This window comes from Astatotilapia calliptera, chromosome 5, assembly GCF_964374335.1.
Source record: "Astatotilapia calliptera chromosome 5, fAstCal68.1, whole genome shotgun sequence".
NCBI lineage: Eukaryota > Metazoa > Chordata > Actinopteri > Cichliformes > Cichlidae > Astatotilapia > Astatotilapia calliptera.
The window spans coordinates 30449588-30465815 of record NC_137426.1 but is presented as its reverse complement, the minus strand read 5'-3'; the positions used below and the strand labels follow the sequence as shown (position 1 = coordinate 30465815).

The window sequence follows — 16228 nt, the reverse complement described above, 5'->3', positions numbered from 1 at the left end:
AATAGGCCTAAATGAATAAGTATTTAACGTTCAATAACCTATTTCAATAGCAGTTGAATATTAACACGTGTACGAAAAATACTGTATCTTTTGTGAACGTGTCTAAGTCTGAAATTTAACTAGATCCTATACTAAAGCTGAACGCCAATCAAAGCGCACAGCCTATGGCACAGAGCTTTTTTGAAAAACTAAGAATCCATGCTCACTTTTATATGTGTGTGCTGCTTCACAGTAGGACCTTGTGGACATCCATGATCGGCTCATTGTCCGTGATGTGAAGGACAAACACGTGCGTGAAATTTACGCAAAAAATCACTGTATGGATGTATGCTTAAATCTGTCAGGTATATTCAATTTCAGTGTTCTTTTTATTTTATTTTCAAAATCAGAAGACTGTGATTTACTCCAGGATTTCTACCTACCAGTAGGACAAACTGATTATTACTACATGGTTTATCATCTGTGTCATTCATGAATCTGTTGTTTTGTGTTATTGTGTGTTATGTTCTCAGTAATTATCTTATTTTTAAATCGTGGATTACTATATCACGTTTGCTGTTCAAACGTGCACAACCTTCTTCTTAGTTTGTTTAAAGCTATTTCACGGGTGACATGACTTGGACGCAAGAAGACCGCTTTGACAGCAAAGTGGTTTCACATGGCGTGAATGGTCATATAGTTTTACTTCCTTTCTTCCAGGAGATGGTGCCGTTACTCTGCTGACGTTGATCTACGGTCCATAAATTGATAAACTGGCATATAGCTTATTCTATATCAAGCTGCACCTTTCTTAAAATGGAAAGTCCGATGACACTTTAAACCAAGTCAAGATGCCGTTTCACAATAGCAGCCAGTGTGTTTTTAAATCAGCATATGGTTATTCTCATTCTTTCATCTGCTTGGAATTATTGTTGCGGTGTTATTATTACGTATATATGGGGTCAGATGTTTATATCCTTCCGTATCTATAATTATATGAGCTTAATAGAGGGCAAATTGTCATCACACCTCCAAGAATCTGCATTATTGCACCACAGAGAGCCACAGTCACCCAAACTGCCATTTACATGCATGTCAATAAAACAATTCGCTATGGTTCCTTCACCTTTTCTCGTCTGCCGCTCAGCGCCGCTGGATTCCTGTGGAAAGGCTGTGAGGCTCATGTTTTTGTTGTCGTAAAGTGTGTTGAGCGTGAAAGCTTCTTTCTGAGCACTTGAGCGGCGATATGTGAGGTGGGAAGGTGGGGAGGGCCCTCGGGGTGAGCACACCCCTACTTGCCTGTGTCAGAGTATTTCAGAACAGAGGCCAGTATTTAGAGACTCTTCATGAAAGCTGTACATATGACTTTTTGCTGAAGTTCCACTTTAACTTTTGGGGCTGTTGGAGGACTTTTTCTCCCCTGTTTCCCACGGATCCGCAGAGCAAGATTATAAACGACTTTTTCGACTTCTAGAAACTGCGCCGTGACCACAGGATACTTTAACGCACAGTTGCTACACCCTCAAAGAAGGACAATGCCTCGATCTTTCTTGGTCAAGAAATACTTTGCTAAGCAAAAGCCAAACTACAGTGAACTGGAATGCCAGAACAGTGAGTTACGAAGTTGTTTATCCCTTCAATGAATTATGAAAGCATCCTTACATAAGCGTCGCAAATGAGGCATGAAATTGTCCCTTTTTCTAACTGTAGAAGTAAAGTTCAAGTCGAATGTAAGAACATTTTCTAAATGTGTTCTGTCTGGTCCGACTACAAACCAGTCTATTCCCCGTTCAAGTTGGGACCCGTTAGATGCACTTTACCCCCCTTCCTGCACCCAGACAGAGCTCCATTCATGTTACAAGCCCTTGTGAATACGTGGGAGGAAGCGGCCACAGAGCCTTCCCATGGCTCTAACTTTATTCTCAGTAAATCATGAGGAAAAGGGAAAAAAAACCGAGAAGAATGCAGAACCTAAATCAGTCAGGAAGAGAATTCATGCAGTCCACGAGAATAGATAAAATTGTTTTTAGATTTCAGTAATGCATTTACAAGCTTAATATTTAACTTTTGTAAGCTTTCTAACACTGGCTGTGAAATCATCCTCTTTCCTTAACAGACACTTATTTGGAGAATTATACTCTTGCTGATCTCTCATCAGTCAACACCACTGCCACCTGCTTCACCACAGGTTTGGTGTGGGATCTGAGTGTTCTTCCCACCCTTTACCTACCAGCCTCCCAAACAGAACCCTCTGCCAACACAGGGCCCCTGGACCTCAGCTCCCCATCCAGCCTCAGCAGCAATGCCAGCAGCAGTGGAGAGGAAGATGAGGGGCGCACCTCAGACCCCCCTAGTCCTGAACCCGTGCACACGTATGGCCCTCGCCAGCGGATGAAATGCACAGGAGTCATGGCTCATATCAGTCCCCCAGAGGAGGAAGAAGAGAGAGAGACCCCTGCCACAGCTGCCAGGCCAGCTTTCCTCTGCAAACACTGCCCCAAAGAGTACACCAGCTTGGGGGCTCTAAAGATGCATATCCGCTCACACACTTTGCCCTGCGTTTGCACCACCTGCGGGAAGGCTTTCTCCAGGCCGTGGCTGCTGCGCGGTCACATCCGCACACATACAGGTAAGACCCATTTTCACACGTATTGTGCAACACTGTATGGTATCTGGCAACTCTCCAATGGATTGTTGACACATGAATGAAGAAATCTGTGTTACTGAAAATTTGTAGCTCTGCGTATGAGTTGACATCATTGTTAGTCAGCAGCAGGTCACTCCCTTATCATTCAGACTGTGTATGAGGCAGCAGGATATCCATGACAATCAATGTGATGAGCTTAACACTCAATCAGCAGACATTATCACACAGGGAAGCCCTCTGTAGACCTTGCACTCATTGATTACACATTGTGTTTAATGTCTCGGCAACAATGACTCGTCTGCTAATTATCTTACCACTGCTGTTGGTTATCACGCAGAATGGAGGGACAAAAGGTTTAAGGAAAGCCTGAGGGCTCCCTGCTATCACTGAGCACTTAGTACCTGCAGCAACTTGTTAGCGTAATCTCATTTGGCCCTGATTAAATCATGCTAATTCAGTCAGTCTCTGACCCCACCGGTCTGCCATGTGATTCTTTATTATCTTCACAATGTGACTGCTGTGTGTGAGGTGTTAGTGGAAAGCTCTTGTGAACTCAGTGATGCTCGAGTTGTGTCCCTGTATGGGATTTTTACTCACATCTAGAGGGAAGTTCCAGTGAAGTCATAAGTTTCCAAACTTTTCCCTGCAGGTGAGCGCCCATTTTCCTGCCCCCACTGCAACCGGGCCTTCGCCGACCGCTCCAATCTACGGGCTCATCTGCAGACCCACGCCGAGGTGAAGAAGTACCAGTGTAGCGTGTGCTCTCGCACCTTCAGCCGCATGTCACTGCTGCAGAAACACAGCTCCTCGGGGTGCTGCTCCACTTCGGTGTGAGACGGCCTGAAGGGAGGCAGAGGGGACCCACTCAGAGCTCAGGAGGGCTTGCAGCCATGGAGAAGAGGTTTTCACAAGCCCGGTTGCCCTGTTGAGGACCTATAAGGCCACAAAGAGCATGAAATGGCCTGCTTTATGAGACCTGGATGGAATTAAACCTCATTATGGATCTGACTTTACAAGCCTCTTTTTCACCATTAAAAAAACAGCTGACAAGCTGATTTTTTTTTCTTTTTAAATATAGTCCAAGGTCTTGAGGCTGGACCAAATCTGAACTGCACTATGCAGACACTCACTTGATATCAGCTCCTATGTTGCTATTGTGCCCATTCCAAACACCAAATATGTAGTGAACTCATTGGGTTAAGAGGTGTTCTTTCCCGTCTCTGTCCCGGTGCCGGTCAGCTCAGGATCATGGCCGAGACACAGCTGCTCAGAGGTAGGGGTGCGTGGGTGGAGTAAATCTCTTAGCGTGTCTCAAAACACACACACACACACACACAGACACACAATTGAGTGCACACACAGCTGTCCTCGGTACTGTGGTGTAGATAGACGAGGTGCTAACAGGTGCTACAGCCCTGACCTTCGCTGGTTGATAGCAGGTGACTTCCACTGCCCTTGGTTTGCTTAAGAAAAAAGAGGAAGCATGTCATCACAAAAGAATGGCACCAGTTAGTGTTTTCTTCACCAGTTGGGGGATCATTTTAAGCCTCTATTTTGGCTACATCCAAACCTTCTCTTTAATCTGATGTGTTTAGGAGATAGGAAAAGCCGTTCCGTCTGTTATTTTCCAAAGGAGTTTCACTGTGCAGCTCTGCCATGCATTCTAGGTTACCACAGTGTTAATAATGTCAGCCAAAGCCATACAACTCAAATAAATACGTGCCTTGAAATTATATTATTTTTGAAACCAAAATGTGCCTTGTGTGTTTACCTCATTTAGTAGTCATGGTTTTAAGAAATGATTGCAGTATTAGTAGAAATTAGTTCTATAAAGTTTTAAAATGCAAAAAGGCTGGGACCAAAGAATTTTGTAGTTTACAGCATGGAGACGTGCTTGCCTATGATGTAATGAGGACCCTGTAAATGGACAATGCAAAGATGAATTTTTTAAAAACTTTCCTGAACATTTTATGGCAGTGTTTAATAGTGCAATGTGCAAGTGATGCGTTATGTCATATTTTTGTGCTATGCTTGTGTGTTCAATTCCTATTCCCTGTATTTCGCAGCTGATATCCTTTCATTCAATAAAGTAATTTATGTTTATTAAAACCTGCAAACCGGCTGTTTTATCTCCGCTTCGATGCGACGAAACGAGCGCGGCTGAGAAGTGTTGGTTCATGGAAGTCTGTTTGATCATTAACTGGGAAATTTCTGCTCAGCGCCTTGTAATTAGTGAGCGAAATGACCGGGATGTTGAAACTGAACTGCAGATGTGCAGGTGAACACACTGTGCTGATGATGGATGGAAACAACTGAATGCACCTGCTTCCAGTTTGCACCTGCCATTTACTTATCGTTCGTCACTGTGCAAACATTACTGGATATGTGAGTGTACAGTTAAAAGAACTCAAACAAAAAAACTTCTCTTTCCCCCTTCTGTCCAGCCCAAGCTTGAAGATTTAATTCACATGTGCTCACCTACCTTTTTTAAAATGATCATATAGGGGATTTCTTATTACTACTTGATTGCAGTGTAAATATGTTGTTCCCTCTCTGGGGAGAGAATTACATTCTCCTCTTCCTCTGCCTAGAGAGTGAGTCAGAAACTGTTTAGCTTTAGTTCCCATGTCTCTCGTGCTCACAGTCAGTAAGTCAGGCCACTAGTCAAGCCAGCAGTCAGTCAGTTAGTTGGAGTTGGTGTGCGTGGGCTGAGCCAGCTGGGCCAACAGAGTGAGGTAAGGTGTTCCACGGCAAAGTTCCCTATTTCCTTTTGAGTCAGCTACCAGCCAGGATGCCTTCTGCAGCATGTAATGGTGACTCACCTCACACAATCCTCAAATGAGATTGCTTATGCAAATTCTTAAACATCTGTGGACAAACACCAACAACCTCCAACATGGAAATAATATGAGGATTTCATTCGAGAATGTGGCTGATTGTGGCTCCTTTTGCCCTCATGTTCTCGTGTGTCTTAGTTATTGTGCTCTTGGATAAAAGCACTATTAAAAGATCAGCTGTTGGATGTTAGCTCAAACTATTTTGATGTCAGCTGGTATGTCCCGAGGTCAGGGTGTTAGCTCTGGCAGCAGACACAGTTGAAACGAGTCCTCAAATTAAACATCGGGTTTGCTCTTGATTGGCTTTTCCTGATGATTTTAATCTCTGTCATATTTCTCATCATCTAAGATTTATAGGATACTGCAGCGATATATGATATGTGTGTTCAGAAAAAGCAAAGGCCTTTCTAGTTTTATTTATTTATTTATTTTTGTGCTAAATGTTTTGAACCTTGGACAAATCTGGCTTTCCTCTATCCTTTATAACTAGGTCAGAGTTTTCCCAGATAGTGCGAAGCCTTATACATTTCCTGTAAAAACACAGGCACATTTCAATTCATTGCTGCATCACAGGTTTTTGTACTTCTTTCTGCCTTTTTATAGAGAATTAAAAACACAACATGCTCCCCTTCCCTTGTTCCTCGGGGGAGAGTGGAGGCCTGGATCTGAAATCTGAGAACGTTTTCCTGCTGTGTGCTTTACAGTGCCAGAGCACTCACTGTAATTTACCAAAAGTGGCTGCTATTTATGCCATAAAGCATGTGTTTAACATTCCTGAACCCCACTGTGTTTGTGTATTCCTCGCTCACTCGCTTGCGCTCTCCCACTCACTCTCTGCCTGCCTCTACTGCTGTATGTCTATTTATGTGAGTGTGTGTGTGTGTGCGAGTAGTAAGTGGAAATGGTCCCTACAGAGCAGCAGCCCTTTCCCTCTTCACAGGAGGATCATCTCTCCCCCTCTGAGACAAGGCGGACAGGAAGTGGGAGTTTACATTGGCCTACTTTACCCAAAAAAGCAGCCCTGGGTCGAAAAGCTAAAGTGCTCATGTGGTGTTTTTTTTTTCTTTTTCTTTTTTGGCTGCTGCAGTTTGCCAGTGCCAGCGCTGTGTCCCATCCCCCCCATCAGCTGTCCCACCCATGGTTGCTCTCGCAGCCAACTTTTTGGGGTGGAGTTGGGTGGCCAGGAACTAACGAGTGGCCTTCAGTGCAGCAGCAGTAAGGGCTCATGGTCTGGGAGACAGGAAGGAGCTGTCAGCATCTCATAAACAGGACTCATCTTGCACTCATGACACACAAGACCTGGAGAGAAGTCTCCCAGGAAGAGGCCTTCAGAGACCCACTTTAGCTTCAGACTGTTGCTTAGTCTGATGCTTACTGCCCCTCTGGATAAGCCATAACACTGACACCGAATATACATAGCTAGCATGTCACACTTGAGATGTTACAGTCACTTGACAGTAGGATGAGTATCACCAGTGGACAAGTCCAAATAAAGTGTTGTAAAGCTGTGATTTAGGCAGCCATCGACTGATTTGAGATTCACACGGGAACAGGAAGTCACATGAAAACATAAGTGTTTCCAGTCCGTCTGTTTAGGGGTTTGTGGTGTATTATGGTAGAAAATACAGTAGAGTATTCTTTCATTGTTACACTCGAGTTTAATATAAAATGTCAGTATTGGTCACCGTTGGCCTGGCCACTCCACTTTGAGACCCCAGGTGTGAAAGATAACCTCATTACTGGTGTGTCTGTGGGAATGGGAACAAAGCGACACTCGTTCTTCTACTCTTAAGAATAAAACAACTGCTCAGTTTTGCTAGGTATACTCCCCCAAAACCTCTCACCTCACGTGTTACTCTCTCAGCTTCCTCCAGCAAAATTAGCACCTCTCGGTGTCTATCACCTTGCTTAAAGAGCACTTTATTGCTCTTGAATCTTAACGTTGCCTAACATTTGGTGGGAGTTTTTTTCCTGTCTCCCTCAGAGGTCTCCTTGGAGTTCTGTTGTCTCACTCTTAATACAATCAGAGTTTGGACGAGTGATGCAAATGTCAGAATGCAAAGCTAATTCCTCTCCGCTGAGCTGCAAACAGGCCAGAGACTGGTCTGGTAAATAAGAAGGCCAACAGCGGTAACACCACAAATATGCTTAATGATGGATTTGATCAGGCTGCGGAGTTGCCCCAAGGCTGGATTGGAGAAGTGGTTGGGTGGGTTGGAGGATGGGGGTAGGGGGTGCATATTAAAGAGTAATGAATCACACACTCAGTCACAGGGTCGCCGGCTATGAATGTGCTCTCTGTTGGTTTTCCTGGAGCCTGGAGTTTACTAACTGATGACGCAGGCTGGACTTGATCAGAGACATGTGTTGCTGCAGATTCGATGCCAGTGAGAAGCATAGCGAGAAAGAGGGGAGAAGGGGGAGAGGTAGAAAGATGGACGGCGCCTGAGCTCTTTGCCTTGCCTCCATGTGTCCTTCTGGGTACTGGCTTGCACTGTGGCTGATGGGGTCGGAGGGGAGATGGAGGGAGAAAATAGACCTCAGTTATACATTGGAACAGGAAGCCAGAGATTCTCTGAGAGTATCCTGACCTAGATTTTAGTTAAAAAGAAAAAATCATTACTCCCAAATTCCTGTGTGACATCTCAGCAAGCCATGGAGAAGCATGCCTACTTGACACAAGAGCAGCGAAAGCAGAGCTTCCTCTGCCCTAAAATGAAAAATAAAACCAGGTCTCACAATTAAACAAGGACAAGTCTACAGCGTAGGCTGTATAGAAAAGATAGATGCCTGTGACGTCACCCATTGGTTTGTGGACAACCACTTTGAAGCTGGGACTTCAGTTTTTTGAAGAGAGCAATGAGTGCTAAATTATTACTTCTTGAATTGTCTGTTAGTACAAATAACCACAAGGAAAGCTATAGTAATTCCATCAAAAAACATAGTCAGTATTTCCAGTAAAATGACTCGAACCAGCTGCAGGGAAGCTTAGCAAAGAGCTAGCAGGGCTAACACCTGTCCTGGCATCCACCTGTTATTCAAAGCAACCACACCCCTATCAATAAATAGGCTGAGGTTGCTACTGGGCCAACAGCCAGCTCGAGTCTCTGAGAGACTGCTACTATCATAGTGGTGCTTCAACCTTAAAGTTAACATTAACATGCTATCTTGTCCATATGTAGGAAAGCTAACTTTACTTGCTAGCATGGAACTCCAAGTACGCTACATAGTTCTTTTTCCTTGTTTTGTAATTTTGGCATAGCGATCAACAAGGTGAGGATTGTCCAGACTTATAAGCATTTTCCAGAGGGAAAATGCAGAAGTGCAGATACTGCCCATTGTGACTCTTTTCTAAAACTGTAGAAATTATCACTAACTGTTAGGGTCATACTTAATAACCCTCTCCACCTGCCAGAGGAGGAAATATCACCTGTTTGCTACAGGAGAATGCACCTGAGCATACTTTCCCAGAAAAAGTTCAAGACAACGTTGAGCTGTTGCCTGAGGCCTTAAAAGAGTATTATGAAAGAGGTAATGTAGATTTGTGCCCACATGTTGGAACATGTCACTGTGTAACCGTGTGTAAACAGAATCTGGCGGTGTGCTGGGAAACAGATTGCCTCCCCGCTTGCTTCTAACTTTTCAAGATTTTGATTTGTTGAGCTTAGAAAGCTCTGTGTGAAAGTGAGATATGCTTACCCGGGCATGCCAGCTCATGCCGTGTCTAAATGTGTTGTACACTTGAATGTCACTATCTGGAGGAAAGCTGCTAATTGAGTCATGATAGTGTCTGTGGCATGTCATTTCCCATGAACAGCCTCATAAACCACACCAGCATGAGAAACAGACCTGTTTGGAGCAAGAATGGGAGTTTGGTTTGTCACTGCTGAAGTGGAAGATGTCCAAGGTTTCCCATTTGTTCAAGACGGAGATCAAAGAAAGTCAAAGCCAGAGGCATTGCACCCTGGGAACAGATGCGTGGCATCCAAACACTTCCCTGAGACAGTAAACAGCCACGATGTTGCTCGTGTGCGCACACACTCACGCAGAGATTACGTGCAACAGCTGTCATATTGTCATCGATCATTCCTCAATTCCACCTCTCAGGCATCTTCAGATAAACACACGCAGACATAGGTGAGCACAGGCAGACACACACACACACTGAGAACTTGTCTGCTGCGTGGGAGGCCTATGCAGCAGCTGTTTATGATGGAAAACACCCGACACTCCCACCGACACCCCACAGACTGTCCTGTCATTGTGACATACCGAGGGCTGCTGAATCCCCAAAGGCTGTGAGGCTTCAGACCAGGACAAGAACGATCTATTCATCAGCAGTCCAGCTTTCAAACAACTCCACCAACCACACAGAGGAGCGGTTGATTCTGCACAGTTGGTTCCCAAACAATTGATACACACAGGCCAATAAGCAAGCACTCGCTCAATCCCAAATCTATGCACGCACAGAAACACACGCACACAGCACTGCACATGCTGAAGCCATTATCCTGTTGCTTGTTAAGTCATTACTCTATAGCTTGTTATTTTCTCAAGCAAGAGAAAGCAATCTATCCACAAAGGAGCGCTGAGAGATTTGCCACCCGACTGAGTCCTGGGATATGGGAAGTTACCCTGAAATTTGAGGAATGTGGTGAGGTTTGAAATCTAAGGAATACAGAAAATGATCATCTACTGGAACAGTGAAGCTTCTTTCCTGGAGTCTCCAATTCAGAGCTGCAGCCAAGACTGTGAGAGATGTCCACAGGGAGGGAGTATTATAGACATTACTGATGACAGCGCAGAAAAGTTTCAGTCCACCAATGGGAAGAGGGGGAACTGACATAGTCTGAGAGCTTTGACTTATTCACGGTGGATCTCAGACATCTGGTTTCCATTTCCCTCCTCTCCCAAGACAGTGAATGCTGGCAGCGGGGCTTTTCAATGAAATCGTCTATTCGACTTCCTGTGCTATCAGTTTAGCATACGTGTGCGTGTGTGTGCCACAAAGAGCAATGAAAGCAACGCTCAACACATAGACAGTTATTAAAGTGAACTGCGCTGCTTTCTTCCAGCGTTTATTTTTAGCTTCGCAGCTCCGAGCCCTGACGCCACCCTCAAGGTTTATTGGCACTCTGTGAGCAGCCATTTTCACAGCATCCTCTCCACAGCAGGAAAACCTGTGAGCCAGCACACTCTCACCACATTGCTAATGAGTGACACATGCCCCCCAATCCTTTTCCAAACTCTGCTGCTGACACTTCCAGATCAAAGCCCTCCAAGAGAAGTTTCACACCCAGACCCCCTCCCCGCCCACCATCCACCTACTCTTTGACACAGAAGCGACATGTCTGAGGGCGGCCAAATGGTGACGCACCTGTCCCTTCTACATTCAACACGGACAGCAGTGTAGCAGTCTTCACTTTCGATGTGTATTCCAGCTGTGGATAATACGAGATCAGATATCACTGCGCAGATATGGTGCATGTCAGTGGGAGACATGAGTGAGACACTCAGTGCTGTGATGAAAAATATTCATCTGCACCGTGGCCTGTGGGTGGAGAGATTAAAGAGAGGAAATGGAATTTAAAAAAAAACCAGATTGCGAAAGTCTGGATCAACACTGAATCTCTCGCCCCATGAATCTTGAGGTCCTTTTCATTAATCTAACCACTTCGCCCATCCACCATCTCAAGCTGAAATACTGTCCGAGCCATATAGCCGTAGGGCGTCGAGAACAGAGCAGGCAAGGGGAAGGGGGGCCAGGGCAAAGGCAGGAAATCCCAATGCAGCATGAACTATTTTCCTCCATAGTTCCACCAGAACAGCTCTTTGTACCACAACCACCCCCACGTCACAAACTCCAACGCCCCCACCCTCTATTGGGCCTCTGTCTCTGACAGCCATCCACTGCTGTTCTATGAGGCAACCGCACCGCCACCACCACTGTGAAAGAAACAATCCAAAATCCATACACACACATGCAGTTCACTTGTGGGCCGTTACTCAGCAGTGCTGGGGGTTGACGAGCAAGGATCAAAAAGCTCGGGGTTCCCCTCCAACTCAGTCCAAAGTCCCTCTGTGGTTAGACCGTAGACAGAGAGGCACCTTACTTTACACAGAGCCCCCAAATTCCAAAAACACACAAGTACAGAGAAGAAGACGAAGCATAAAACTGCACTCAATCTGCTTCCTTTCTCGCAATGCGAATTCGGCAGAGGCTAGACTGATCTGTGGCAAACGGACCCCTTTTCTTTCTCGTTCTTCTCGTCAAGCATTCTTTCCTTGGCAACAATTCTCCATCTCCTAACAGTATCACTTGATCGCCGAGAACACACATGGTCTTCATGTGACTCCAATGAAGAGATGGCTCTGCGGAGGCATAAGGCAACAAAACTGAGTTCTGTCTTGGGCTCATTTCACAGTGACACACATTCCACTTCATTAGGACTGAGCAGCTAGAGGAATGAGAGAAATTCAGGTCAGTGACACTGGTGGAGAAATATCCGTGTTAAAGTTTTAGCTACAAGACACACACTGAATAACGTGTTCCCACATTGCAACATCAAATCCAGACACGGTGCTGATTTGTTTCAGAGCAAGAACCGGGCCTGTGATTGACTTGGATTTATTTTATGCACCAGTGAGACCCCATGCAAAGAGGGAGAGGCCTCCAGAGAAAAAAATCCCAAAACCAAGGGTCTTTTTTTTCCTAAGACAAACTCAAGGCTGTAGAAGAGGCAAGTGTGAGTATATGGTGGGTGGGAGTAAGCAAGGCACCTTGGAACAGCTGGTCTGAATTATCCGTGGGGTCGGGTAGGGGGAGGTGGAGGGGAGGCGTAGAGACTCCTGGCGCCAGGATCGGGCCAGCAGGTCAGGGAGGATGACGATTACCAAAATACTAGCAGGCAGCCGTAGCCTTGCGAAAAAACAGGGGGTGTTCCTGGCTCACATCGCTCACAGCTACAGGATGGGCAGGCAAGTGGACGAACATGGAGGCAGGCTCTGTGTGTGAGAGAGGGACGCTCCTACTTCCACTTCCTATGAGATAGCCACTTCCTGTCATTGAGAAACACAGAGAAACACCATGTTAATGACTATAAGGTGAAACGACCTTTAGTTTGTGATGGAGTCCAACTTAGATGTTGTGACAAACAAAAGTTTAGAAAGCTCTCTTGCATGAAACAGAACTGTGTGTGTGTGTGTGTGTGTGTGTGTGTGTGTGTGTGTGTGTGTGTGTGTGTGTGTGTTTCCTTTAGTATACCAGAAACCAGCTGCCTGCAAGGTGCAGCTCACTCATAAGGTTCCTTTTGTGTTTCCTCTCAGGCTGAGCTGACCACATGTGACCGGATTCAAAACAGATTGTATTTATCGCACGGCGCCCTCTGCTGGTGAAAGTCTAACGCTACATCGACAGGCGACGTTTATCGTGTCTGTGTGATCATGATTATTTGTGTCAAGATCTACAGATATAATTACCTCGCCTCTTGCACTGCTGCTCTAACACACTGAAATAAAGAATGATCTCATTGTTTATGATATTTCTTTGTATGACCTCGCTGTAGGGACAATGACAATAAAGGTCTATTCTTCTATTTTGTAGATCATACATATATATATAATTGAATTACAGAAAATGACTAATGAATTCTGATAAAAACGTTTTAGGGGTGTAGTGTTGGGTAGTGTTAACAATCTATTAAAATTTGGCTTACATCAACCAAGGTCTTCAAAGTCAGCTTAATGATTTATTGATCAAAGATTGGCAGAAATCCTTATAACTTAGAAACTATGATTATTATGAAGTGTGGTGTGTATTGTTAACATAGAGAAAGCACCGTATAAAGATCATGTCATATTTGACACGATTATCAAAAGGTCAAAGTGACAATGATGCTATATGGAACTATATAGAAAAAGTTTTAACTGTTTCCTACTGCCATTGTTCGTGCTGACATCATATAGGGAATGATATAAGGGGATTCTACATATCAGGTGACTTTTTTCAAGGTCAAAAAGGGTCTACCATTTATAAAATGACATCTTTGTGCGCTTTTATTTGCATTGGCAACATTTAGGAAATGATAGCTGTATATGTGGATTCTAAATATGACTTTATAGTTTGTATCCAAATGTCACATTTGACCTCTGACCTCATTTTTACATTTCACATCTGGTTTCTTTCAAGTTGACCCCAAACTGTGTTATATCTTTAAAGAAAGTATTGTCAAGTGAAAGAGAATGAGCTTCTATTTTATTGTTGTTTGTTTGTAAAACTGCTCAGAAAAAATGCTGAATGTTCTTGTAAAATGACAGAAAATACTGCTGTATGTGAGTTCTTAGCATATTTCTCAGCATTTTTAAGAAATCTTATTAATATTATTATATTTGTAAATTTGCCTGATCTCAATGAGTCAGTGAATCTCACATTTGCTTCCAGGCAAAGCTGGATTTGCGAACAACCAGATCATTTTAAGGGCTAATTAAAGTAGCTCACTTTTTATCTTCACCTTTTTTTCTTTTTTAAAAAATAAACATCATCTGGAGAGATGCTTTAACTTCAAAGCCAGCACTCTGCATTCAGGATGATCGCATTCAAAGCACATTTTAAGATTTGTTTGGACAGAACGATCAAACAAGTGGTGCTTGTTTAGCTAAGAAATCAGTTCAGCTTTTCTTTCAACATGGAGGCATAAGTCGCCTATCTCCAAAATCACTTTGTCTAACTTTGAAATGAAAGTTGGGGACTGCAGAGAGCTGTGATTAATGCTTTGTGGCAGCAGAGGGTAGCATTGATCACAATTACATCAGCTTACACCAAAAGGGCAAATATCTCTCGCATTTGCAGTCGTCTTGCAGCTGATTCAGAGCTGACACGGAGGCCTGTAACTCCCCCTGTGTAGGAAGTATTCTCTTCTTTCTGCAGAGGCTGTGATTTGTTTACAGATTCCAATTTTCCGCCACCTCCGAGTGGCAGTCAGCCACAGTTAAGAAGACTCCTCCTGAGACTCCAACCTCCGATGTTCACACTATTCTGGTACTGCCAATTAGGAGATGAAAACAGACCACTGACACACTGTCATATTGTGAGAGAAGAGGAAGACTGAGACACATACACAGTGCCAGCTGTCCGAGTGTCTGGCCTGTTGCCGGGATGTAGCACTTCTCCGAATGCCAGGCCAATCCTTCCGTTACATCTCGGCGAGCGAAGGAGGAGAACCAAGCTTTCCCTCAGGACTCTCTTCACCTGCTCAAACTTCTTGCTGCTCAACATCTTGCGGCCACACATACCTCAGACTAGCTGTGAAATGTTGGCAGGATCTGTTAAACGCCCAGGGAGGAATCTTTAGGTGGGACAAGGGTTGATGCCATCTGCAGCCGCTGAAAAACTAGAAGCAAGCAATGAATCCCAAACACAGGGGAAGTCAAAACCTTTTTTAAAGTCACTTGAAGACTGGATCTTATTAGTGTTTGGAGAGGAAATGACAGGAGGCTGATCACTTTACTGTAAATGTGGTTTACTTCACAGAATAGGAGAAGATGTTTGAATGGTTAAATTAAAAGGAAAAGGCCATGAAAATACACAAAGAAGACACCAGCTATGACACATTGAATTTAAATAAGAACTCAGAATCCTTTGATCTTGGTCAACATAAACCGTAACATTTTGGTCTGATTAGTTTATTTGAAATATGGGAAGAAGAAAAAAACATCTCGTTTAATGACAAAATATACCAGCATATATTCTATTGGGGCCTTAAAAGCAAGGATGCAGGGGAGTACTCGAGTACTCAAAAAACCCCAAAACATTTACATCTATGAGGACCACATGAATGAAAAAAAAGGATTTTTTTTTTTTTACAGTGAGCAGAATAATGGAGTTTTATAGTAATAATAAACACAGTAATAAGAAGTGTCAAGTAAAGATAACTAGAAATATAAATTTGGTTGTGAAGTTTGTTACAGTTCAAAATAAACTAAAAGCTAAAACTAGGTGTGGGGGAAAAAAACCATGTCAGTTGACTGAAATAAAAATATGAAATTTCAAATAAAATAAAAACTGTTAGAAGAAATAAAGTCAAATTTGGCAAGATAAACGTTGAGGCTAACACTGAAACTCATGAAAACGAAACATTTTCAAATAAGTAAATCTAAACTAAAATGAGGAAACTGATTCAAACTCAAAGAGAATTAAAAACTAAATTAAAAATCCAAAAAAGTCACAAGTTTGTTCGTGAGAAAAATCACTCAAACAGCCCTGAACTGAAGTCTGTGGGTTACTTCTACAACAGCTGGGATGGCGGTACAGTCATGTGAAGACAAGAGATTTCACAGGGGTCGTTGCATTAGTGTTACAAAAGTACTGCGTCAGTCAGAACAGGTAAAGTAGCAGCCAGGCGCTGCTAATCAAATGTACTTGATTAACTGATCATCAGCAAGTGTGAGCACTATAAAAGTAGCTGCTCTGAAGCTTTGAGGTTTGTGTTAACACAGTGCCACAGTCTATACAGGACTTCCCAGCAATTCACAGTGGAGTTCTCATAGAAGTGCTACATTTACTGTTAAAGTTTAAATTTAATGACAGTACAATTTAAAAAAATGAATGAGTACAGCTTGTTTGGAAGGGTTGCCAGGAGAAAGCCTCTCCTCTCTGAAAAAAGTAAAATAGCAGCACAGCACAAACAGACACACAAAAAAAGAACAATGCTGGACGGATGAGAGCAAAGTGGAAAAACAACATCTCCGCACAAACACCTCATACCGT

The 16228-nt window shown here is 43.6% G+C and overlaps 1 protein-coding gene across 1 annotated transcript; it reads left to right on the top strand.

The window, feature by feature from the left end:
* Nucleotides 1–1216: 1216 nt before the first annotated feature.
* On the top strand, nucleotides 1217–4735 carry snai1a (snail family zinc finger 1a). Its single transcript, XM_026168792.2, has 3 exons — nucleotides 1217–1590; nucleotides 2096–2608; nucleotides 3276–4735. Exons 1-3 carry the CDS (start codon nucleotides 1515–1517, stop codon nucleotides 3458–3460), a joined length of 774 nt encoding a protein of 257 aa, XP_026024577.1. The 5' UTR covers nucleotides 1217–1514; the 3' UTR covers nucleotides 3461–4735.
* Nucleotides 4736–16228: the final 11493 nt, after the last annotated feature.

Excerpts from the sequence above, each read along its gene's own strand:
- snai1a (XM_026168792.2), top strand. The coding sequence starts at position 1,515 with ATGCCTCGATCTTTCTTGGTCAAGAAATACTTTGCTAAGCAAAAGCCA. Across the intron at positions 1,591-2,095 it reads TGAACTGGAATGCCAGAACA|ACACTTATTTGGAGAATTAT; the intron begins GTGAGTTACGAA and ends TTTCCTTAACAG. Across the intron at positions 2,609-3,275 it reads TCACATCCGCACACATACAG|GTGAGCGCCCATTTTCCTGC; the intron begins GTAAGACCCATT and ends TTTTCCCTGCAG.